We start from the raw sequence: 24224 nt of genomic DNA on the forward strand, positions 1-24224 counted from the left end.
ACCCACAATAGAGAAGTTTTCTTGGCAGTGATATACCAGAAGAACCGAAGAAATGAGATAGCTAGTTTCACAGGTTTAATTTCAGAACCTCATACATTTCAGTTGCACAAAACCCTGGAACACATAACTGTGCAACTGGGATTTCACAATCAATCCTTCTCCTCCCATCCCCAAAATGTAATTTGTGGTGCTGCGTTTGGCCACAAAAAATATACGTAAAAGGATTCTTGATAGACAAGCTAGCACTTGAAGCTGCTTCAGAATTCCCAGGATAATGTGAAGACAATTGCCAGTATAGCCATTTTGTCTATAGAGCATGTTAGGATGGCCAGTGCCTTGATGTTAAATCATACTCATTTTTTTTAAACCCCGATGTCTACTAATCTATGTTCATGAACAGGACACCAAGGAACAAGTAATAGGTCAGCTAGTCAGAGACGAGCCTAGAATGCAGGCCTTTCCCTTTAGCTTACAGCAGCCCATCAGCTTGTCTTCCTTGACCCCAATAAAGTCCCTTTCCCTTTATTAGAGACCTTCCCAGAGTGAGAGTTATGGCAGCAAAACAATGCACAGCCTAAAAGGCAAAGAACAGCTGTGTACGTGCCCCACAAGGGGGCCTGATTCGGTCCTTCTCTTAGGCATCATGGAGGTTATTCTCATTCAGGAGGATCTTCTCGCCAGGTTTGAAGGCTGGCAAGCCACGGTAAGGGCAGCTGGAACAGCGGAATGCATCCCCCAGGTAACACTGCAGGGAGAAGAGAGGCCAAGTCAGTGCCCTGCCAAAGGGGAACGTTTCACAGTTCCTGTTCATTTTTCAAGTGGGAAGGGGCTTGCATTAAATATGACTTAAAAGTTTGTCTCAAGGGGTGAGGGGAAGAATTGACCTTAACGAGACAAAGTCAGTCAGTATTGAGGCTCAATGTACCACATTTCCCCCCACCCCCAAGTGGAAAAAATATTTTAGTGGCTACATATAATCCTCCAGGATAATTCTCATTCCACCTCAAACATAGCAGTTGAACAAATTTGAACCAAAGGCTATTTAGGGAACAGTCCACATGGCTTGGGGAACAGGCAAGATAGGAGTTACATTTTTACATTAATCTTGCACAACACTTCTTCACATTACAAATTATTCTATAGCTTTCTCTTCTGTGTTAGAAACTGTATATACCCTTCACATACACCTATGGTGAACACACTTAACTAATTTGCCTTGTACACAAGCTATCAGAAATCACTGTGCTTTGCTCTGCATTTGCAAATGGCGGAAAGCACATGTGGGTGCTCTGGAGTGTAGCTGATCTCTGCTGAATGCGGGTCTTGAATACAGCAGCAACCAGCTGACTTGCAGTGGCTTCAGGCCCCGCTAGGATCAGCTACAGTCTGGAGCTGGCAGTCAGGGAATCTAGCCGATCCAAGCTGACCATGCTGACAGTCAAGTGACTGGGAGGAGGGCAGCCTGCCAGGATGAAAAGGGGCTGCCATGATGGGGGACCAAAGGATCCAGCACAGCAGAGTGAAAAGGTTGCCCACCTCCGACCTAGATATAAATCCAGTGTTTTGATTAGCAAGTAAATGTACATCCTTACATTGCCACATGCGGATTTGGGCTGTATGTTGTTCTTCTTCTGCTCTAGCTCTTCAGCAAGACCACAGGTACTGCAGAAGGGAGAGGCTTTGTAAATCTACACATAAATCTACTTATTTAATGAAGAAATCATTATATAACAGTTTGCAAGCAGGCAGTGGGTGGCTTATTCTTCCTTAGAGTGTCTGTATAGCTCTCCAGACATGCTAGTTCTTATTTCTCTCCAATCTGATCACAGTGGTGCTGTGTAGCAAAGAGTATCTTAACTGCTACAAACAGTACAGAACACTGAGAAATGCAAATTCCAAGATCTTCCCTATTATTTAGGGACCTCCGGGCATAGGGCTGTATATAAATTCAATAAAATAAATTTAGTTGAAGAATTCCAGCTCCTGGCCTAGGTTTCAAACTTAGGAGAAACTACATTTCCAACAAACTGACCTTATGTACCATTATTTGGAAGTCCTGGTTTCCATGTGGACTCATTTCCAAGTTGATGTACATAAGCTTGCAGTTCACTCTCTTCACTTCTTACCTGGATTTCCCCCAAGGCTATATTTTGCTGATTCTCCTCCACGCCCCACTATCTTATTTCAGATGCACGAGTTGCATAACTGATCTCAAGCGATAAAGTTCAGAAAGTTTGTAAACATAATAAATAAATCAAACATCCCTACTAGTTAATACAAAGCAAATCTTATAAAAACAAAACAAAAAGAACAACATATAAACCTGAAAAAACGCACATGCAATTCGAGCAGCTTGTTTGCAGCATCACAAACATTTGTTCATGTCACAAAAAAGTCACTTCTCTTGAAAGTAACAAGCTGCTGGGCCTATGACCATGGAATCAAATTCATCTTAGGGCCAGAATGTCCATGTACCTCGGTGTTCGAACGTCTCAGAAGTGAAACGCTTCAGTTTTCGAATGCCAAAGACTCAGAAGTAAATGCTTTGGTTTTCGAACAAGCCTCGGAAGTCGAAAATGCTATGCGGCTTCCGCTGTGTGAAAGATCCGTCTTCCAGAACCGATTATGTTCGAAAACCAAGGTACCACTGTATTTCAGTACTCACCAGTTCTTACACGCTTTCTTCTTTCCAGAGTCCTTACAGGAAGGGGCTTTAAGGGAAGCTGGATCTGGCTTTTTCAAATCCTCAGGGTCCAAAAGCTCGTCTGAATCCAGAAGATCCTGGAAAGAAGAAGACGACCATGATCCAGTCCCCATTTTGGAAGGTTAGTTCAAGGTGTGCTTCTGCACAGTCCTACAGATATCTCAGAACAAAACAGCAGAAATAATGTGGCACTGGCATAGCCGTCAGAACACAGAGAAATGTATAAAATAAGGGCATTCCTTTGCTTGCATTTGGTGATTTTCATACTCACTGCATCATCATCGTCCATATCATTGGCAGAAAGAGTCCAGAGCTTTGCAGCCATGGGATCCACAGCCGGCTTTTCTAAGGAGAATAGAATAAGGAATTATAGAGAACAGAACAACAGTGGGGTCCTAGCACATATTTTGTCTAATCCATTCTTGGGAACTTTTAGCTCAAACTTTGTTAGAGAGCACCTCAGCGTATTTTCAGATCTAACTATGGAAAATCTCTTATAATGCATGCAATATAAGGTCTGCTCCCAATATAGATATAAAATCTTTACGTGGCCCTCTAACGTGGTGGCATGACAATGAAAACACATTATACTGTGCTCTGAAGCACATCACTCTGTGAAGTTCTGTGAGACGCTGTCATGATAAAATAGGGCTGCCACAGCTGAGATATTGTACTTTCTGCTTTGATTTTCTTGCAGATCCTCTTACAGAGAAAGGGGGTGCTCAACATAAAGGCTTGTTTTTCCCTTAATTGCTCCCCACTGAACAAATGATGGGCAAGAGACCTAGAAGGCTGGCTGAAATTAAGCCACAAACCACTCTGGCCAATGGAATGTAGATTCCACACCCTAATATAAAGCAATGTGAACATGTTCATCATTAGTTTAGCAATTTGCTTTGGAGGCTGAAATGAAGGCTACCAACAGACACTACGCTTATAAGCTAGAGGGTAAAGAGCATTGCTTTCAAAGACCATGTGTCAGTAACCACCTTGGTTATTATATTGACTTCTAAAGAACAGAGTGAATTCACATTCGGTGGACAAGTGAATGTATTTCCTAAGATTACGCTGTGAAGAGGAGAGATCCCTATTTACCTCTCTCTTTCTTGACAAAAGAAATTTTGAGTTGACTTGAAGATCCCACTTCAAAGTTGGGTTTCTTGCCTTCCATCTGAACAAAATAAATTTCATTGCACTGGAACCCCAGATGTTGCTGAAGAGATTGGATTTGTTCAGAGGTTAAGGGCTCTTTCTGTAACTAAAAAACAAGACAAAGCAAAGTGTTAGCCTGGTGTCAAATCCATCCCAGAGTACCCAGAAGAAATGGCACATTAGCACCATGATACCCACACAATATGTTTCCCCTTTGTAGAAACCTCATCCAAAGAAACCTAATGGTAGTATTCAACTAAGTCCTTCTTAAGTATAGACCCACTGAAATCAATGACCCTTAGTTAGCCATGCCCATTGATTTTACTATGTATACTCTGAGTAGGACTAGCAGTGAATGCCACCCAAAGCAAGCATTTTCAAGGCTACTTTTGCTTGCTCCCTAGGGAAACCCAAAGCTTTGTTGTCTCCAAATATATTGTGCATAGTTAGGTTTTCTGGAATATATGATCTATAGAAGTCTCAATATCCACATACGTACCTCCTTTATTTCCACCAGCCCTGAGAGTGTCAAAGCTGCAGGTAGCTTGGGGATTGTCTTGAGCCCATTGTTGTTACCTGGGAGGTGTAGGACAAGGAGGAAACAGCATCCATAATCAACTATGTGCAGTGCTCAAAGTATGACTGTCCCACAGAAGAGTGTCCCACAGGCCTCATTCTTTGCATTTCCTGAATCACTTTAGGAACTGCCAGACATCAATTCAATTAATTAGGAAATATAGTGGTCTCTGGCCGCCACTAATATAAATGGGCTATTTCTAGCAATCTCCCAGTAACTGAATCCCTAAAGCCCTCTAGCTGATCTTAATTAGCATAAGGAAGTGATTATTAGGTCAATCACTGAATTAACTTGTTTAAATATCTTGTTCTCTTGCACCACAAGCAGGAATATTGGCCCCGGCTTGAACGTGGTATAACTTAACTCAAGAACACACAACTTCCAGCAGTGCTTCCACTGATACCCAGTAATATTCAGTTACAGATGCTGTATCAACATCTGGTTAAATCAACTCTGCTGTGACCATCTGACATGCTCAGGTGTAGACAAGCTCTAAGCTATGGCAGCTTAAATTCAACAAAGCTGCGGGCAAAACTAACCAGGAGACTCAGGAATCAAGAGGATAAGGACTTTAAAAAAGAATGGGAAAAATTAATAATTTACCTAAGAGAACATTGTAAGCAAATTAAAACATTAGCTGGACATTAAGAATCACTTGTAAAGCAATGAGGTTTATGCATAACTTATAGTAATGAAAAATATGGAGAATATATTATGTAGATTGGTAAAAAAAATTGTTATTAGGACCCATGTTAGGGATGGGGGGAAGTCACGAGTTTCAGATAATCTCATGGATTGATTATATAAAGAATTTTGTTATTAATATGTATTCACAAAAATCAATAAAAAGCATTTCCAAATAAAAAGTTAAAAGAAAAAATGAATAAAAATAAAAATAAACTCAACAGAGCCCCATCAGTCAAATTAATGTTTGACACCCACGGTCCAGAGGTAAGAGAAAAGGTACCCCCTTACCTGTTTCTGTCGTCACTACTTCCTTCAGAAGGACACGGCCCCCTGGCTTGACTATCCGAGCTATTTCAGCCAATACTTCTGCACTATGCACAGTCAAGCTGCCAGGTAACAGGCCTGACAGAACCACATCAAAACTGGATTCCTTATGGGATGCTGAAGAGTTAAAAGAAGAGCACACATTATCCCTCTACATACATATGCATGCCGTCATAACTGATGGGGTTTTACACCATGACCTCAGCAGTATTTTTTCAAAGCCATTTTAAGTGGTAATCTTGGAAAACTCATTACTGAGTCAGTCACTGAACAGAACTTCTAGATTTCTTGAGATTGCTCCACACAAGGCTGCAATGTGTTATTCTGGCTGTCTCCTTGCCTCTGCATGCTGCAGTCAGAATCAGGCCACTTAGGCAATTCACATATTGTATGGCAAAAACCATTGTGGGACGCAGGTGGTGCTGTGGGTTAAAGCCTCAGCGCCTAGGACTTGCCGATCGAAAGGTCGGCGGTTCGAATCCCTGCGGCGGGGTGCGCTCCCGCTGCTCGGTCCCAGCGCCTGCCAACCTAGCAGTTCGAAAGCACCTCCGGGTGCAAGTAGATAAATAGGGACCGCTTACCAGCGGGAAGGTAAACGGCGTTTCCATGTGCAGCTCTGGCTCCCCAGAGCAGCGATGTCACGCTGGCCACGTGACCCGGAAGTGTCTCCGGACAGCGCTGGCCCCTGGCCTCTTAAGTGAGATGGGCGCACAACCCCAGAGTCTGTCAAGACTGGCCCGTACGGGCAGGGGTACCTTTACCTTTTACCTTTATGGCAAAAACCCAGGTACACTAAAAAAAGTATAACATCCTTTGCATGGCCACAAAATCTTCCCATGTTGTACAGGATGTCATTGCTGTGTGTCACAAGGAGCCTGACAGACAGGCAAAGAGACAGCTGTCACTGCCCCATCCCTGTTTAGCAACTTCGCCATGGCACAAGAGCAGTAAGGGCTTTTCTCAGGCTGTTAGTGACTTAACAAGGAGCTCAGTGCTGTTTCCTTCTCTACACACAACACTCTATGATGTCCAACATGTATTGGTTCAGTGCTATGATGAGACCTTAAAACCAAACACAGCAACAAATACTTTTTCAACACTTACATTGAAGCAGCTGGTTGATATTTTCTACGGATACATGACCCTCAACTCCAACAGCAGCCTGGATGTTCTGCACAAAACTTTGCAGAGCTTCAGCAGGAGAGTGCCTATCCCAAATCACTGCCACTTGCTGGCCCATGGAGATCCCATGAGCCGCCATGTCTGAAACAATGCAGAACCTGAAAGAAACAAAAAACAACTGTTGACAAAGTACAATATATTAAGCGCCAAGGAACAGAGACTTAAATCAACAGGAATTTCTGGAGATTTCCTGGTTTTTAATATTGACAGCATTCTCTAAAGAGAACGTGTCAGCCAGTTTCCCCAAATGGTATGATTCCTTACAAAAGATGGTTTCAGTTAAGGGGACTTTGCTTCTATTTTCAGTTACAGCACTGTTACCAAGATCTAGAGAATACAGGGGTAGCATCAGCATCATCATCAACTATTATTTATACCCCACACATCTGGCTGGGCTTCCCCAGCCTCTCTGGGAGGCTTCCAACAAAATATTAAAATACAGTAATGCATCAAACATTAAAAGCTTCTCTAAACAGGGCTGCCTTCAGATGTCTTCTAAAAGTCTGGTAGTTGTTGTTCTCTTTGATATCTGGTGGGAGGGCGTTCCACTGGGTGGGTGCCACTACTGGGAAGGCCCTCTGCCTGGTTCAATGTAACTTGGCTTCTCACAGTGAGGGAATCGCCAGAAGGCCCTCAGTGCTGGACCTCAGTGTCCGGGTAGAATGGTGGGGGTGGAGACGCTCCTTCAGATATACTGGACCGAGGCCATTTCTTTATTCTTATCTCATCTGCACACATTTGAACCACAGATCTGTAGAAGGCACTACTCTCCCCCAAACGGTACAGATAAGAGTTTCAAAACATGTGCGTGTACACGAAAGCTCATACCAATAACAAACTTGGTTGGTCTCTAAGGTGCTATCAGAAGGAATTTTTAAATTTTGTTTTGACTACAGATAAGAAGATCTTAGGCAACCAATGAAAATGGAGTAATAAGTCTAGAATCAGTTTGTAGCAAGTAGTGAGACCATGTCTGCACATCAACTGATCAGGGTCTTCCATTTCTACCAAGGTTCTCACCTTTTTGCTGAAAGTAATTGGGCCTGGTAAAGAGTTCAATCATACACATCTCTTTAAAGATCCATCTCAAGGCCTTTTGCTCACTTTCTGCACCTTCAGCTGTGGCCAGCTTCAAACGAAGCATCCTTACCACACGGAAACCAAGCTACTCAACTTGAAAAGCAAGAGACTTTTATGCAAACTGGGAAGGTGATGCCTTTTTTCAAAAAGACCTGCAGGGCCTCTCTATGAGGTTCCTCTCTCAGCTATCACCTACCCTCTGCAGTTCTATCAAGGGAGGGCTGCGACTGTAGGGCCTCTCCATTGCTGCTGCAGAAAGACCACCTTTGTGAGGCTTCTCTATTGCCTCTGCTGAAAGACCAGCAACTTTGGGTTCCTTTTCCTCAAATGGCTGCATTCCAGCTGGCCATTGCCAGGAACTTTGTAGCCTGGTGCCTGAACTTGAGTATGCTTTGGGCTAAGAAACAATTATTATGGTGAGTAAGGCTGCAATTAAATTCAATGGTTAGGTAGGCAGGAGGGAAAAGATATAATCCCAAGAAGAAACTTAAGGACGCTCTCTGGTGAACCAAAGAGGATGGGGATATATGAAGTTACTTAGTGAGGAGGTGGCAGCAACTGAAGAGCAGCACAGCTGATAAAAGTATTGGAGCAGTCCGCCAACCTGGCCCCATCCAGGCACCCATCAGCCTCAGCAGGAGTCCCAAACACCTGGAAGGGGGCCAGCTTAGCAAATGCTGGACTAGAAGCTGAATGACCCAAGTTCATATCCTGACCCTGCCACAGACTGACCTGACCTTGGCACGGCCAGTCTCTCAGCCAGGCCTACTTCACAGGGTTGTTGTGGGGATTTAAATGGGGGGGGGGGAGAGAGAGAGCCGTGTACATGGCACCTCGAGCTCCTTCAAGGCCCCCCGGCTTCTCTTTCCTCCTCCACCAAACAGGAAAGGGCCGAAGTGACGTCACAAGCCGTCCAGGTGCCGGGGAGATGGGCGGCCTCGGGGCAATTCGCGCGTGCGTCTCTCTGGGCCGGGGGGACGGGCGACGACGACCCCCGCCTTCCGTTAGGCAAAGGTCTAAAGGCGACCCAAGGGCAGCGAGGAAGACCCTCGCTCATTTCAAGCGCAGGAGGGGAAGAGAACATGCCCAGGCTGCCCCTCCCCGCCCGCCTCTCGTCACGTACCGCCTTTCCCGCTTTCCTTCCCGGAGCCGCGAGCTCAGCAGCAGCGGCCGCCTCCCCTTTCCAGCCGCTCGGGACGGACCTTTCCCGACTCGTCACGAGCTCTCGATCGGCCCTCAGCTAAGCCCGCCCCCTCCCCCCGCTGCCCTTTGCAAAGACGGCGGCGAGCAATTAAAGAGCGGCTCCTGACGCCCTTTTGCCCGTTCCAAAGATGGCGGCCAAGGGGTGGACATTTGTGAAACAGAGATAGAAGAGGGGGGCGGGGAATGGAAGAGGAACACAAGTCTGAATTTTCCAAAAGCTGCCATTGTCCATGATTCTCTGAGTCATGAGTGTGGGGTATTTTTTTAATCGCCCCTGGCCATTGATTGGGCTGGGTGATCTGGGAGCTGGAATCCCACAATTATCTGGGGGGTAACAGGTAGCTCCTTGCGTTCTAAGGGAGCATTGTGATCCCACACTATTCCTAGGCATATTTATTTACTTCATAAATTTATATGCCGCATGATTGTAAAAATAAGAAGCTTCTCAAAGCAATGTGAGTTGCAGCGGAAAGCCATTAAAGCCCGGAAGTGTGGATTATAAAGACAACTCTACAGCTCCAGTTTCTCTCTCTTTGAAGCCTGCCAGCAGGGGCGGTTCGTCCCACTGCCTATTTGCCCTCCCCAAAGATGGCGACTGGCCCTTCGAGCTTCCCACTCCAAGGCGCTTCTTATTGCTCTCTGGCCCACTGTAAAGATGGCGGCGGCCGCGGCGAGTCTGAGGCGAGCGAGTTGGGGGCTGCTACGCTGTCAGGCGGGTGAGGAGCAGCTCGGGCGGAGTGAGGGCAAGAAAGGGAGGGGGCCACCTGCCGACCCCCCGCACCCCCTCTGCGCCCGGGAAACGGAGCCTGCGGCCGGGGCCTGAGCGGGGTTTGTGGGGCGGGGCGGGGAAAGGTGAGGCGAAGGGCAAGTGGCACCCAAGGGGCAAGGACGCTCCTGAACTCGCCTTGAGGGGCCGGGGAGGCGATTAATTGTGGTTCATTTGCGCAGTTCATGCAATCATTATACGCTGTTGTGTTAAATAACGCTCAGGGAAGGGAAAGAGCCACCGGGATTTCTGAACCGTCCGAAACTCAACCCTTGTCAGGCTGGTGTTTGTTGCTCATGTATTTATTATTATTAATCATGTACAATCAAAATGATAAATCATTTAGTTGCTTTCAACACCTGGTTTGAACGCTAAGCCATAGCTAAGCTTGGGCCATATAAAATATTATTATTGTTACCGCTATTATTTGTTTCATTTATTCATATTTATTTGTTGCAATTACAGTATATCCCACCTTCCCCTCCCCCCAAAGGAGCTTAAGGTGGCATGCATGGTTTTCTTCCCCTCCTCATTTAAATTCCCCACAACAACCCTGTGAGGTAGTGACTGGCCCCCAGGATCACCCAGTGGGCTTCATAGCTGCCTGGGGATTTGAACACAGCTCTAGTCTAACACACCACTTCATCAAGGTGTGCAGGATGCAGTTCCCCGAGTTTACTGCAGCCATTCCTCACACGCCTCTTGAATTTGGAGGAAGGGTAAGGTTTTGACTTCCTGGGCAAGTTTAATCCTGAGATTCTAAAGGGTCTATGATGCAAATACCAGCTTTAATTTGATTACTTGGAGTATGGCTTCAGATGAATATCTGTGTCTACATATATGCATTATCCAAATGTCTACTGATCTGTTCACCAAGGAGCAGGACCTTACACTGAAGGAGCCTGATGGACGTGCCAACAAAGCTAACCAACCAGCCAACCAAGTTTCTTGCATACTTACAATCAAATGATTATTTGTTTAACCCAGACTTTTGCAGTGGCATAAAGCAGCTCAGCACATTCACTTGTTCAATTTCACTGAACAGAAATATGTCCTTCTGCAACAACAAAAGAAAAAGCATATTTCCCTGGACTGACAAACATATAGATAATTGCCAGTGTAATCTGGGCATTGGGCAATTATTGGCTAACATACCACTTGCATTGGCTAACTTATTTTGGCATGTTAGGAAAGAGGCTTTCAAAGGTAATACTTGTTTGAAGTATCAGTGATATGTTGTAAAAACAGAACCCAGCCCTTTTGAGAGGACTAGAGCATATAGGCTTAGTTTAGGTCCAAATCTCTGCTCATCCTTGCAAATTTAGAAGGTAGCCTTGAATAAGCTATTCTCTCTTGGTACCAGGCATTCCTATCTCAATGGCTAGTATCATTGGGTTGCTTTGATTCTAACTTTTTTATAACTGTATGTCAAAAATGAAGTTGATGTGCTTAATAAAGATGATAGTTTGTCTTACTGAACTGGTTTCTGTTTCAGTCTTCAGACGCCAGCTATACCCAGTGCAACGTGCCATTCAGTCTGCAGCTGTGCTGCGGAGAGCATCAGATGAGCAGAAACAACAGCCCCCACAGTCTTCCACCCAGCAGCATTTGGAGTCAGAGCCAGTGGGGGAGCAGCATGATCAAGAGCATCCACACTTACACCCCAGGTAACCTGCATTCTCCCACCACCACTTAAAGCTCTGAGAGATCTCATTTCCCACAAACTCACAACCAGTTCTGGCGTAATGCTTTGTATTGCAAGCAGGATGTGATATTTCTGCATCCTTGGGGAGGCATGTTCCTGTGAGTTCTTTTGAAGTTGGCGTCTCCTTCCCATGCCTGTAATCCCAGGATGACGTGAGCAGCATTGCAGTGTGTCTTCTTTTACTGCCCCCACAAAATTCATACTGATCTTGTGATGAGCAGATCCCTGGATTTATCAGAGGAGGCATCAATGCCCTTGTAAATATTAACAGACTTGCATTGTGTACACTGAGCAAGCAAACGTTTGAGCACAGGAAACTGGGGGCAGCTTTTAAGTTGGCAGGAATTATGAAGGCAATGGAAAAGCGATATGGAAGACCAAAATGGGAGACTCCTTGGTATTTGAGGGTGTGACTTTGTATTTTTATTCTCCTAGTTACACGGATCAGGGAGGTGAAGAATCAGAGGGCTATGAAAGTGAGGAACAGCTGCAGCATCAAATCCTGACAGCAGCTCTGGAGTTTGTCCCCACTCATGGCTGGACAGCAGATGCTATTGCAGAGGGAGCCAAGGTAGCTATCAAGAGGACTGATGTGCTAAGAGGTGCAGGGAGCATCTGCATGAGGTGCTAAACACAGCAATGCTAACCATGTCTACTCAGAAGTAAATTCTGGTGAATTCAGTAGGGCTTAAACTCAAGTAAGAGGAGTTAGAATTACAGCCTTAGTAAGCTTTTAACTGTTGTGGTGGTCCCAGAACAATTCTTATTTTATGTGGGTGCTGAGAGGTTTGCGACAAAGAACTTAAAACTTTGCAGAGCTATAACTGAGAGTTGCCTGGTGGGGAGCCATTGCAATTAACCCATATAAAAGGTTTGTTGACCACAATGGGTCTTTACCCACAAAGCACATGCAAGACATGACGTAAATCTTGCCTTGAGGGCTCCTACATTCTAGGAATCTGTTTCTACTTTCTGCAGATGGAAAACAGTAATTTGGAGGATGTTTTTGGATGATATCATTGCAGTGCAGAGGGATTAGCTGTAGGATCCTTAAAAACATAGTGTAGAGCAGAACTGCCTGAGTTTTAACAGCAGCATGAAAGCTACTCTGCACATGAGATAGGGCCATAATGTAGAGCGACAGTGTTGGCCACAGCATTGTTGCTTTGCTTGGAATGCTTGTACCAAACAGGCTGTAGAACAGTATTGCCTGCTTTCTGGCCCCTGGGTAATTTACCTGTTCAACCTGTTTCCCTTCTTCCTTTTAGTCACTGGGTCTCTCTGTTGCTGCAGCAGGGCTCTTTCACAATGATGGCAGCGAACTGATCCTGCACTTTGTTGCACAGTGTAACTCCAAGCTGACTGAACTTTTAGAGGAGCAACACAAACTGGTGCAGCTCGGTCAAGCAGAGTGAGTACTGGTCACCGCAGCTGCTGTGGGAGGTTAGTTATTGTGCCACCATTTCAGGCAGAAACACAACAGGTGACAATTGTATGTTGCCACAGAAAGCCTAACCGTGGAATCTGGTCACAAGGAGGGCACTTGTGAGGTAGTTTTCCTAATGCATCTTGCTACCAATTTTTAATTAAAGAATAAAATCACAATAAATGCTCTTTTCCTTTTAAAGGAAGAAGAAGACAGACCAGTTTCTGAAGGATGCTTTGGAGGCCAGGCTGCGAATGTTGATTCCATATATTGAAAAATGGCCCCAGGTACAAACCTAACATTATTTTTGAAAACATGGGATAGCCCTTAGTGTCACCTATGTTCATTGCTTTGTATAGCAGAATTGGTATATTTCTTATAATTCCCTGGGAAGCCATGTGGTTGACATTAAAGTAGGGATTTCCACATATTAGGGAGGTATTGGAAGAGTGGAGGGGAAAGAATGTCTCTTCCCCCCTTCTCCCTTCCTGAACAGCTGTCCCTCTCCCCCTTGCGGCATGAGTAGCATTACTAGGCTGCTATTCTAGGATGGATGGAACCTTGAACAGAAGCACTTGTTATGTAGGGCAGGGATATGTTACAACATTGAGTTGCAGATCACCCTTGCTGTTGTCATTGTCACCCCAAATTCCTTAAAGGAAGAGTGATTGATTATTTAATTCATGTACCACTTAATATATTTAAAATATTTCTAAGTGGTGTACAGAAAACTGAAGCGACATCATAAATAAAATATTTCAAAAAAATACAGTTACATATAAAAATGTTACATTAATTAAGTTTCTATATAATAATAATAATAATAATAATAATAATAATAATAATAATAATAATTTATTATTTGTACCCCGCCCATCTGGCTGGGTTTCCCCAGCCACTCTGGGCGGCTTCCAACAGAGATGAAAAATACACTAAAATGTCACATATTAAAAACTTCCCTGAACAGGGCTGCCTTCAGATGTCTTCTGAATGTCAGGTAGTTGTTTATCGCTTTGACATCTGATGGGAGGGCATTCCACAGGGCGGGCGCCACTACCGAGAAGGCCCTCTGCCTGGTTCCCTGTAACTTGGCCTCTCGCAGTGAGGGAACCGCCAGAAGGCCCTCGGAGCTGGACCTCAGTGTCCGGGCAGAACGATGGGGGAGGAGACGCTCCTTCAGATATACTGGACCGAGGCCATTTAGGGCTTTAAAGGTCAGCACCAACACTTTGAATTGTGCTCGGAAACGTACTGGGAGCCAATGTAGGTCTTTCAAGACCGGTGTTATATGGTCTCGGCGGCCGCTCCCAGTCACCAGTCTAGCTGCCGCATTCTGGATTAGTTGTAGTTTCCGGGTCACCTTCAAAGGTAGCCCCACGTAGAGCGCATTGCAGTAGTCCAAGCGGGAGATAACCAGAGCATGTACCACTCTGGCGAGACAGTCTGCAGGCAGATAGGGTCTCAGCCTACGTACCAGATGGAGCTGGTAAACAGCTGCCCTGGATACAGATTTGACCTGTGCCTCCATGGACAGCTGTGAGTCCAAAATGACTCCCAGGCTGCGCACCTGGTCCTTCAGGGGCACAGTTACCCCATTCAGGACCAGGGAATCCTCCACACCTGCCCGCCTCCTGTCCCCCAAAAACAGTACTTCTGTCTTGTCAGGATTCGACCTCAATCTGTTAGCCGCCATCCATCCTCCAACCGCTTCCAGACACTCACACAGGACCTTCACCGCCTTCACTGGTTCTGATTTAAAAGAGAGGTAGAGCTGGGTATCATCAGTATCAATTCATTTCCCTTCTGACACACTCTCCTCTCTCAGCCTCCGAGTTCTCATCCAAGGACCAAACTCACTCAGCTTACCCACCAAAGTCTTACTATGAGAAGAGTTCCTGGAAACAGCAGACATCACCAGGGGTGCCCAAACTTTTTTCAAAGAGGGCCAGATGTGATGAAATGAACATGTGTGAGGGCTGACCAAAGTTGAGCTTTTTTAAGGATTTTACCCCAGGACATATACTGCCACGGGCGCCGGATTAAATCGACCAGCGGGTCAGATTTCTGGGTGGGTCCAAGGTGGATGATGCTTCCTCAGGCTGCCCATAGCTGTGTCCCATTCAGCTCCACTCTCCACACTCAGTTCCAGGTACAGCAGGTTTATTGAGCTTTCCAGGGGGTCCAGAGGATGGAAAGAGGGCCCCTTCCACTCTCAATGGCTCTTTCTTCACCCTCTGTCTGTTGGTTTCTGCTCTCTTTCACTGTGCAGCGAAAGTGCTTGTCACGAGACAGGTGTTTACATTCCATAGTCAATTGCTGTTGGAGTTTCTCACGGGAAAGGAGACTGGATGTGACGTACACTGCTTTCCTGTTTTTCACTGTTCTTTGCGGTGTTGGTTCTCTCCGTGCTTTAGAGGAGAGAGGATGCTTTCTCTGCTCCGGCAGAGGCAAGATGTTTTTCTGTAACTTACCAGCTTTGAAGTGTAAATAAAGCAATATAGAGTATGTGGCACGTACTCATCATTCCGCTGTGCACGGGACACTGCAATATCAACACTGTCCTCATATCCTTCCCCAGCTGCTTATACCTCTTTCTGTTTATCCAGTCAACAGTGCTGTCATTTTGATTAGGGTGAGAGATGGTAACCTAACCGGAGTGCGGGGTGGGGAAGCAATTCCTTTCACTTTTTCAGATCCTAAGGGCCTTTAGTAGCAGTCATCTTCTTGGAATCACAAAATAGCAAACATATCCATAATTTATTTTTCCTATTCAAGTATGATAGGAAACTCAAGCTTGAGTTAGATTGCTCCTGGTATCAAAGTTTGAACTGGATTTCTCTGTGAATTGCTTTAGGGCTCTGGTGGCTGCCATTGCTAGGTTTTTACGGTAATAAAAAGCATTACCAATGTTTTCTGTCCCATAAGATGGGCACAGGCAGTGGAGTTGAAGCTATGATGTATGCAGAAATGGCAAGGAATCAGTACTGGGAAGACTTGTATAGCAGGGATAGCCAACATGGTGCCCCCCAGATGTTGCTCCCCTCACCCCTGACCATTGGCTATGCTATCTAGGGTTGATTAGACTTCCAAAAAAATGATGTTGGATTACTCCTGCTGCAGATGAAAACAAGGTGTATAGAAAAGGGGGGAGGAAAGTGTGGGTGAAGAGTGTTTCTCCTTGCCTCATTAATTTATCTGGCTGTTCCTCCTCCCTAGGCTATTAGTGTGCTGTTGCTGCCGCACAATATCCCAGCCAGCCTAAACCTCCTGACGAGCATGGTGGATGACATGTGGCACTACGCAGGAGACCAGTCCACCAATGTAAGTCTGAGCAAGACACAGATGTTGATAGGACTTTGGGGAGCAACAGGAAAGCTTGAAATGTTCTGCCTTGCATGATAAATACATTCTGGGCTGTGCTTGGGAAAATTATGCAGTTCAAACACTTGCGGTGCTAAAAAGCTTTCAGGATTTTGGTTTCCAAAGAGCTTGGGGGTATGATGGTCCCTCTTTATTGCATTAGCAACAGTCACTCGCTGAAAAAGGAGGACACAAGGAGGATACAACTCTTAAGCCCCAAGGGTCCAAAAAGCCCTGAAGGTAGGATCAGAACTGTTGTAACACAGGGCCCTCTCATACCATGGAGCTGATCTAGGATGATACCATGGTCGATGGTATCAAAAGCTGCAGCAAGATTGAGAAGGAGCAAAGTTGCACTCCCTTTGTTCTGTTCTCGATAAAGATCATCCATCAGGGTGACTAAGGCCAGTTCAGTCCCATGACCAGACCTGAACCCAGATTGAAACAGGACTAGATAATCCATATAAGCCAAGGGTGCCTGCAGCTGACCTGCCACAACTCTCCACTACCTTTCTTTAAAGTGGGTATTTGTTATTGGTTGGTAGTTAGCTCAGACTAAACCAGCAGGTCGAGAGCTGGCTTCTTTAGAAGTGGCTGCACTGCTGCTGCTCATTAATCACACCCAACTAATCAGATCCCCTCTGCTAGTTTTAATAAAGCAACAAGGGCAGGGCTCAAGAGGCCATGCAGTTGGGCATAGAGTTGCAAGCACCTTGTACATATCGTCAGTCTGCATAAGCTAAAATTAAATATGCAGCTCATCCAAGTGTGTCTGGGCAGGTAAGGATAATGGGTGACTGGGCTCTCACTGGCCCTCTACTTAGTGGTGTGCCCAGTCATGCTGTCAGCAAATTAAAACAGAAACCACACTTAAGTTACAATGTTTATATATCACTTTTCTTGAAGACACCTAAGGTGAGAAATTAAAGCCTTATAAAAACTATTAAAAGAAACATAATAATGCAAACTAAAACGACCAAATCAAAGCAGACAGCACTTCTAGAACTGGATATATTTGAAACTGACAGAATATTAGCTGACAGTACTGTGTAAGGTTTTTTAATTATAACATTGTTTTCCTTTTATAGAAAGAAACAAAGTGGAATGTATTTATTTAAGTGACACACACAGAGAGTTGAACTGGCCATTTGCCACAGTTCTGCTGCTCAGTATCCCACCTCTAGCCGGGACAACAGAAAGTGATGGATGTTCTTTGAAAACTCGTAAGCAGCTCCCTAAAAATACCCAGGGCTTATGAGAGCCATCAACTTTCTAGCAGGAAATAATAGCAAAGTAAATTATATCTTAATTAAAGTAATTAATGAATTACTTGACCTATTGCATTTACATAAGTAAGGGGTAGGAAAAGCTTAGTGGGTCTTGTTAATGAATGACTTTAATAAACTTGTGTGAGGATAAAATAGCAGCCACTGCAGTGACAAATAAGTAGCACACAGACAAATTAAAGGAATAAACCAGAAAGCCAAATAAAAGACAGTGCTCACACCAGGAAACTAAGGTTCTTTTTGGAGTATGCAAATTGTGGATGAACTTGTTAAAATATTCAGCCTTACAAATAGTGCTTAATTTTCTTCCCTCTCCCTCTCCCCCTCCCCCCGAGCTTTCTTGGAAACTGGAAAAATGCCTTTGCGTTGCTGGCAGGACTTCATTGCAACTATTGTGGATGGCACCAGATATGTTCATTAGGTAGTTGCAAAAGAATCCAATTTTCCACTTTGGTTAACGACAGTTTGAGAAATGATAAAAAGAAATAGGAGAATGTCGTTTGTTATAATGGATTTTGAGTGACATGTTTTTTGAAGTTTCGACAGGCTGAATGATATAGTAATTGGTTCTCAGCTGTGGTGTGCCTAACATAGTTTTATGTAACCTATGAACTGATTAATGCCCCAAACAGATGCTGGTTCAATAATAATCTCTACTTTGTTGATCTGGAGGATCCTGACTGTCCTTTTGTGTTTTTTGTGTTAATCCCTGGTTTACATGCTTGATAGACAGGTACTGGGGTGATTTCTTGGGCAAAATTTCTATTCTACTAGAAGGTATGTGCCGAATTATTTTCAGAGGGTTGTTTAATTGTTTAAGTGAAATCCTGAACATATGTATACAAAAGTAAGTACCACCAAGTTCAATGCAATATGTTTCCATATAAATGGACATAGGATTGTAGTCCTTGTATGTTGCAATAAAAAGACAGAATATTGTGACACCTTCAACATTTCTTGTCCGTGGGGTTTCATGCGGCTGGTTTACCAGCTAGTTTGACTGAACTTCGTGCTTTGGGACTAGTTACTAGGCTAATGTGGAGCAAGGCCAGTTTGTTTTTCAGCTCAGCAGTGGTGGTTGGTGGTGTTTTTAAAGCTAGGATGGTGAATAGAGAGATTTTGCACTGGGCTGTGATCCAGTAGTCTGTAGAAATAAATGGGCTGTGCAATAGAGACCCATGAAAATCTGCTGGGTTCCATTTACATACTAGAATCTTTCATCCGTCAGTCCTAGGAAGGAGTGATGCTTCAGTGCAAAATAATCACACAGCTCTACATTTGCTGTGTAGTAATGCTACTACTACTACTACTACTAATAATAATATGCTGCCCATCTGACAGCTTTGCCCCAGCCAATCTAGGCATCTCCCAAAAGAACTCATTGCAGAATCCAGCAATTCTTGGTGAATAATTTGGGTTCACTTGTCACAGAAATCTAGGTTTAAAAATAATAATGCAGGGTTCAAGTGCTACTACTGGTCATGGATGGGATAATTTCATATTGGTATAGCCTGTGAAGTCTTAATTTCTTACAGGAACTCATGTAACTTTGTCTCTTGGTTTCTACCCTTACAGATAAACTGGTACACTCGTCGAGCAGTGCTTGCTGGCATTTACAACACTACAGAGCTAGTGATGATTCAGGACTCCTCTCCTGACTTTGAGGAGACTTGGTCCTTCTTACAAAACAGAATAGCTGATGCCATGAACATGGGACACACAGCTAAGCAGGTAATCCATTTATAAACAGCACAGTCTTCTGTGGCACATGTGAACTGTAGCTTTGGTCATACTTTCATATGTGTGTGTTTAAACCCAAGAAGTAACTTCACCTGACTGTTAAAGCCAGCCTTCCCCAACCTGCTTTCCTCCATTTTTTGGACTACAGTGGTACCTCAGGTTACATACGCTTCAGGTTGCATATACTTCAGGTTACAGACTTCGCTAACCCAGAAATAGTACCTCAGGTTAAGAACTTTGCTTCAGGATGAGAACAGAAATCTTGCTCCGGGGGCGTGGCAGCAGCATGAGGCCCCATTAGCTAAAGTGGTGCTTCAGGTTAAGAACAGTTTCAGGTTAAGAACAGACCTCAGGAACGAATTAAGTCCTTAACCCAAGGTACCACTGTACAATGCTCATAAACCCCAGCCAGCTTGGTCATATAATGCTGGAGCTGATGGGAGTTGTAATCCATAGCTTCTGTAGGGCACCAGGTTGGGAAAAGGCCAGTTTAAGCCATAGGTGAGGAACTTTCATGGGGTTAAGGAGTCATTCGCTTGAGGGGAAAGTGGGGAGGACAAGAGTCAGAAGTGGGCTAACAGAAGGCGCCTTTTTTTGCCTCTGCCCCATTCGTAAACATCCGTTCATGCATCTCCCCCATTTGCAAACATACAACTATTCACACATCCATCCATTCACATACCTCTAAATATTTAGGACGCACATATTTTGCAAATAATTAGGATTTGGATTCAGAATATCTTTTTAATTGATTGTTACATCTTATGAATGCTAAATTGTATTCTTAGTCTAATTTAGGAGATTTAATGCTTAGCTGCTGTCGCACAGTGTTCTGTGTAGAGCTACTGGGAATTCTAGAAGCAAGTTTTCATTGATTCAGATTTGGGGAGATGGGTGTGGGGAAGAGAACTGTGCCTTTGATAGCCCCAAACCAACCACTTTGTTGGCTGTTGGCTCACTCCTCTCTGCCCAGTGCACCGATCTAGCCTCCAGAATCCTCAATCTTTCCTGGGTGTTCCACAAGAACATGCGCACAGTCCTGAGGTCCTATGACAGGTTTGGGTAGACTCATTGAAATTAATGGAAGTGACTAACTAGAGTCCATTAATTTCAGCTCTAAGTAAAACATAGGTGGATACAATGGTTATTCATGTATATAAACTCATGGTGGCAGCTAAAGTGGATGGGCCAAAGCCTACCTGAAGTTTCTCTCTCATTCTCCTCTCCACAATCCATCAGAAAGATGAGAGTGCTGGAGGCTGGCAGGCACTTCTCAGATGGCGCTGCTTCAATCTCCACATGCTGTTATCTTATGAGAATTCCCTGTGTACCTATCTGCCTGCCTCCAGCTCTCTCTGCCTTCTCTTTCCATCTCCCTCATTTTTTCTCATGGCTGCAGTTTGATCATGGTGAGAGCAAGAGAGATGGAGGAGAGAGAGAGAGTGGTAGGCATGCATGTGAGGTCAGAGGCATGGCAACAGAGTGCTGTAGCTAGAGTGCCTTTTGGAAAGATGTTCCAGTCTAGTCATTATTCTCAGGTGTCTCATTTTGTTGGTGTGCCTGCCTGCCTGCAGGGCTCTTGTCCTGTCTATCTGGTTCACCTTGTGGCTGTGACTACATTGCAGCAAGGGGAATGTGAGAGACTTAAAGTGAGAAGAGAGACCCTGGAGTCTGGGATGCACAGATGAAGAAGCTCTGGCAGACCAAGCCCAGTCCACCAGTTCCCCATCCCTTAGTCCAGGGTTAGGGAACCATTATCCTGTTTGCTGAGGGTGCATTTCCTCAGGGCTAGTTTGTTAGGGGCCAGAGCCAAAGTGGGTGGAATTTGCAGCATCACAGGATTTAATAGGTCTCCCCCTCTCTCCTCCATCTCTCTGTTTCAGCTTTCTTCTGTTTCCCACCCCCTCCATTAACACAGGTTGGAACTAATTGTTTGTCACAGTCTTTTTCTCCCTCACCCTTTTCATTGCTCTTTCTATTTTGTGTCTCTCCCATTTATGGTATTTTCCCCGGGCACACACTGTCTCTTTCTCTCTGTCTCTCTCCCACACACATACACCTGACATATATGGGAAAGTGATACCCAGAGGGATGGCAAAGAGAACAAGAGTAGACCTGCAGTGTTTGGAGGGTCACATGTAATTAAGCAGCTGCCAGGCTGTAGGTCCCCCTTTGGCTGAGCTGAAACCTGCTTTGCCTTCCAATTAGGAGTGCATTTTAAGACTCCTTAATGTGCATTGGCAGCCAGGTCTCTACCTACCTGCACCTGACATTGCATAGGATATCAGATGTGAGGGGGCATGTGGGTGTAGTTTGGGGGGAAATGGCCAAAGATTCTAACCCCTGCATTAAAAACATGCAGCATTTTGCTGACAAAGTCGGAACCTTTTTTCAGACAGGTACACAGATTGCCGGGCAAAGTCTAGCACTACCCCCATCTGTGCAACATATGAAAAGGGCTCTGGTGGCACATACTAGGCCCTGCCTACGTGCTGTGGTGATAGCATTGCAAAGAACCATTATATTATCACCCACATAGTTGCAGTCAATCCATCTGTGCAGCTTCTCATAACTTTGCAATGCTTCGCTCTCATACAGGCCCTGGTGGAGAATGTAAGTTAATTATTCACATTAAGGAGAAGAAGTGGCACTCAATGCGATACACTTTATTGGTCTCTGAATTAAATCGGACTAATTTGCTTAGAAAATCTTCCTGGAGATTTCTAAGCAAGTCTTTTGTTAGTGTTGGAGCTGCTGCTGTGATGTTAATCAATTGCGTTTGTTCCAATTGTGCCTGGTGTTTGCTGTATACGTGCAGGTCTTTGGATCCCGCTGAGATCCTAAGATTGCATGTCACTGTAGTGCCGTTTCAGGTTTCTACAGATACTGCCGGCCAAATAGCATGTACTTGCTGTCAGCTCTATCACTGTAGAATAACTCTTAGGAAGCATGCTTATGCTGAGTCAGACAGGACTATTTCTCAGCCCTGTCAGAAACTGAACATGGCTCACTCTACATGCAAAGCAGATATGCTCTGCCACTGAGCTACAGCCTTTCCATATTGGGCTGGTCCACCAATGCAAAACCAGCACAAAGCTGGTATTTCAGTGCTTGCGTTTTGTTTCCTAGGTGCAGGCAACAGGAGAAGCCCTTGTCCAGGGACTGATGGGTGCTGCTGTCACTGTAAGTAATGCCAGACACAGGATTTCCTCAGGTTGTTGCATACCAAACAGCTCCCCCCCGGGAAATTATTGATGCAATAATGGATGTGGAGGAATGCAAAAGGAAATGGTTGCTTGTATGTTTTTTTTTTTAATTATTAAAAAGAGAGGATCTGCGAGGTAGTCTTACTTGCAGAATTTCCCAGTTTAATCTGTATGGATGCGTTGGCGCACAATGTTTTTCATTACTCAAGAATCCTTCAAACAGCAGAGGTATATAAAGCCAGCTTGGGATCAAATTACTTGCAGGATCGCCTTACTCATATATGCTTACTCAGCTGCTTCAATCTGCAGAACTGGAACTGTTACAGAGGCCACATAATACTTGAGCTGCATTTGTAAGAAATTGGTTTTTTAGTGTGGCAGCACCAAAACTTTGGAATTCCCTGCCTATTTGTATTAGGCAGGCACCTTCCCTATACCCTTCAGTATAGGGTATAGGGTATAAAACATGTTTGTTTAGGTAAGCCTGTTCAGCCATGTAGAATATCAACATGTATTTTTTTATTTTTTGCTATAGTTGATTTTAATTATATTTTAAATAACTGTTTTTACGGATAATTTCAGTGTTTTGTTTTATATATTGTTAAACCGCTTATATACATTTTGTTAAATGAATCCAGAATAAAATGTTAAATTGCTTAGTTAGTGAGCAACCACAAGAAGTGTAGGAATTCTCTCTATAATCTGTTGGTGCCCGATGCCCTTCCTTGAAAGCTGTTGCCTTCACATTTTTATCTTCCCAGTCCACTTTCCTGCCAAGCAAGCTGTGTGTGTTATGCAGGGTTCTGGTGTATGTTTTGGGGCAACATGTTCATGTCCTCCAGAATACTGACCAGGCCTATTTGGGCCTCACTTACCATCCTAAGTGAATGGGAACATGCCCTGAAACACATGGTGCATGTTTCAGAGAAATATTGTGAAGGGGTGGGGGCAATCTTTTTTTCAGAAAAGTTTGCTCACCTTATTGATCTTATTCTCACTGAGGGACTCCTTCCCTGTAACACCATTTGAAAACCACAGCTTGCTAGAGTTAATTTTCCCAGTCATAAGGAGCAGTGGCATATTCCTATGCTGCCTGTTTGCAGCAAGTAATTTTCTCATTGGCCTTATATTTAATGACATATTATTTGTGAACCAAACAGATACGGAATCTCACAGGACTGAACCAACGTCGATAAGATGGAAGAGTTGGGAGAGGGAGTTCCAAGACCCAAAAAGAGGAGGAATCCCATCGCAAGAAGTTTAAACTGTTTCCACAATTTTTCTAGTACTATTAAACATACATTAAAGGTTGTCAGCCTAGCGTGAGAACCTTTTTTCCTGGGCTGTGTAAATGTCACAACCTGGTTTTCTGGTGATGATGCCGCTCCTGATGCTTGACCCAGTCAGCAAAAACTAATAATTAGGGAGGGTCCATTTTTAGAAGATTATATGAATGAAAGTTGGTAACCAAAAGTGTCTTGCTTTCATTCACCCCCACATTTGCTATCTATGTGTCTGACTCAGAGGTTGCTGCATCATTGGGAGACATGGCCAGCACGGTGCCAAATTTAGTGGTTCTGCTCCAACTCTCAATACATTTCTGCTCAGGAAGGATCACATCATCACTGTGGGCTTCTGTTGATGTTTTGTCACTGCTTTCAGTTCTCTTCCAGGACTATTTGCATGAAAGCTGATGGCAACTGTAGCTTGAAAGCCCAACTATCGAATAGCCATCAGAGTTCTATTGCAAATGTATAATTTTCTCTGTTCCTGGACACTGACATGTCTGTAAAGTAATAATAATAAAACTTCAAACAGCCTTCTGT

The 24224-nt window shown here is 44.4% G+C and overlaps 2 protein-coding genes across 2 annotated transcripts; one reads left to right on the forward strand and one right to left on the reverse strand.

Moving 5' to 3' along the window:
* Positions 1 to 62: 62 nt before the first annotated feature.
* Positions 63 to 8979, reverse strand: CIAPIN1 (cytokine induced apoptosis inhibitor 1). The gene is made up of 9 exons (XM_083751510.1): positions 8830 to 8979; positions 6549 to 6724; positions 5409 to 5561; positions 4356 to 4432; positions 3800 to 3962; positions 2976 to 3049; positions 2666 to 2781; positions 1593 to 1662; positions 63 to 745 (listed from the first exon to the last, which is right to left on the reverse strand). Exons 2-9 carry the CDS (start codon positions 6703 to 6705, stop codon positions 635 to 637), a joined length of 921 nt encoding a protein of 306 aa, XP_083607636.1. The 5' UTR covers positions 6706 to 6724; positions 8830 to 8979; the 3' UTR covers positions 63 to 634.
* A 451-nt stretch (positions 8980 to 9430) lies between these two features.
* Positions 9431 to 24217, forward strand: COQ9 (coenzyme Q9). Its single transcript, XM_083751509.1, has 9 exons — positions 9431 to 9625; positions 11171 to 11342; positions 11816 to 11951; positions 12649 to 12791; positions 13009 to 13093; positions 16023 to 16127; positions 19028 to 19183; positions 22322 to 22375; positions 23559 to 24217. Exons 1-9 carry the CDS (start codon positions 9565 to 9567, stop codon positions 23592 to 23594), a joined length of 948 nt encoding a protein of 315 aa, XP_083607635.1. The 5' UTR covers positions 9431 to 9564; the 3' UTR covers positions 23595 to 24217.
* The last annotated feature ends 7 nt before the right edge of the window (positions 24218 to 24224 follow it).

This window comes from Podarcis gaigeae (genome assembly GCF_964106915.1).
Source record: "Podarcis gaigeae genome assembly, chromosome: 8".
NCBI lineage: Eukaryota > Metazoa > Chordata > Lepidosauria > Squamata > Lacertidae > Podarcis > Podarcis gaigeae.

Excerpts from the sequence above, each read along its gene's own strand:
- CIAPIN1 (XM_083751510.1), bottom strand. The coding sequence starts at position 6,705 with ATGGCGGCTCATGGGATCTCCATGGGCCAGCAAGTGGCAGTGATTTGG. Across the intron at positions 4,433-5,408 it reads AGTAGTGACGACAGAAACAG|GTAACAACAATGGGCTCAAG; the intron begins GTAAGGGGGTAC and ends TACACCTCCCAG. Across the intron at positions 3,963-4,355 it reads GGCTGGTGGAAATAAAGGAG|TTACAGAAAGAGCCCTTAAC; the intron begins GTACGTATGTGG and ends CTTGTTTTTTAG.
- COQ9 (XM_083751509.1), top strand. The coding sequence starts at position 9,565 with ATGGCGGCGGCCGCGGCGAGTCTGAGGCGAGCGAGTTGGGGGCTGCTA. Across the intron at positions 12,792-13,008 it reads GTGCAGCTCGGTCAAGCAGA|GAAGAAGAAGACAGACCAGT; the intron begins GTGAGTACTGGT and ends TTCCTTTTAAAG. Across the intron at positions 22,376-23,558 it reads TGATGGGTGCTGCTGTCACT|ATACGGAATCTCACAGGACT; the intron begins GTAAGTAATGCC and ends TGAACCAAACAG.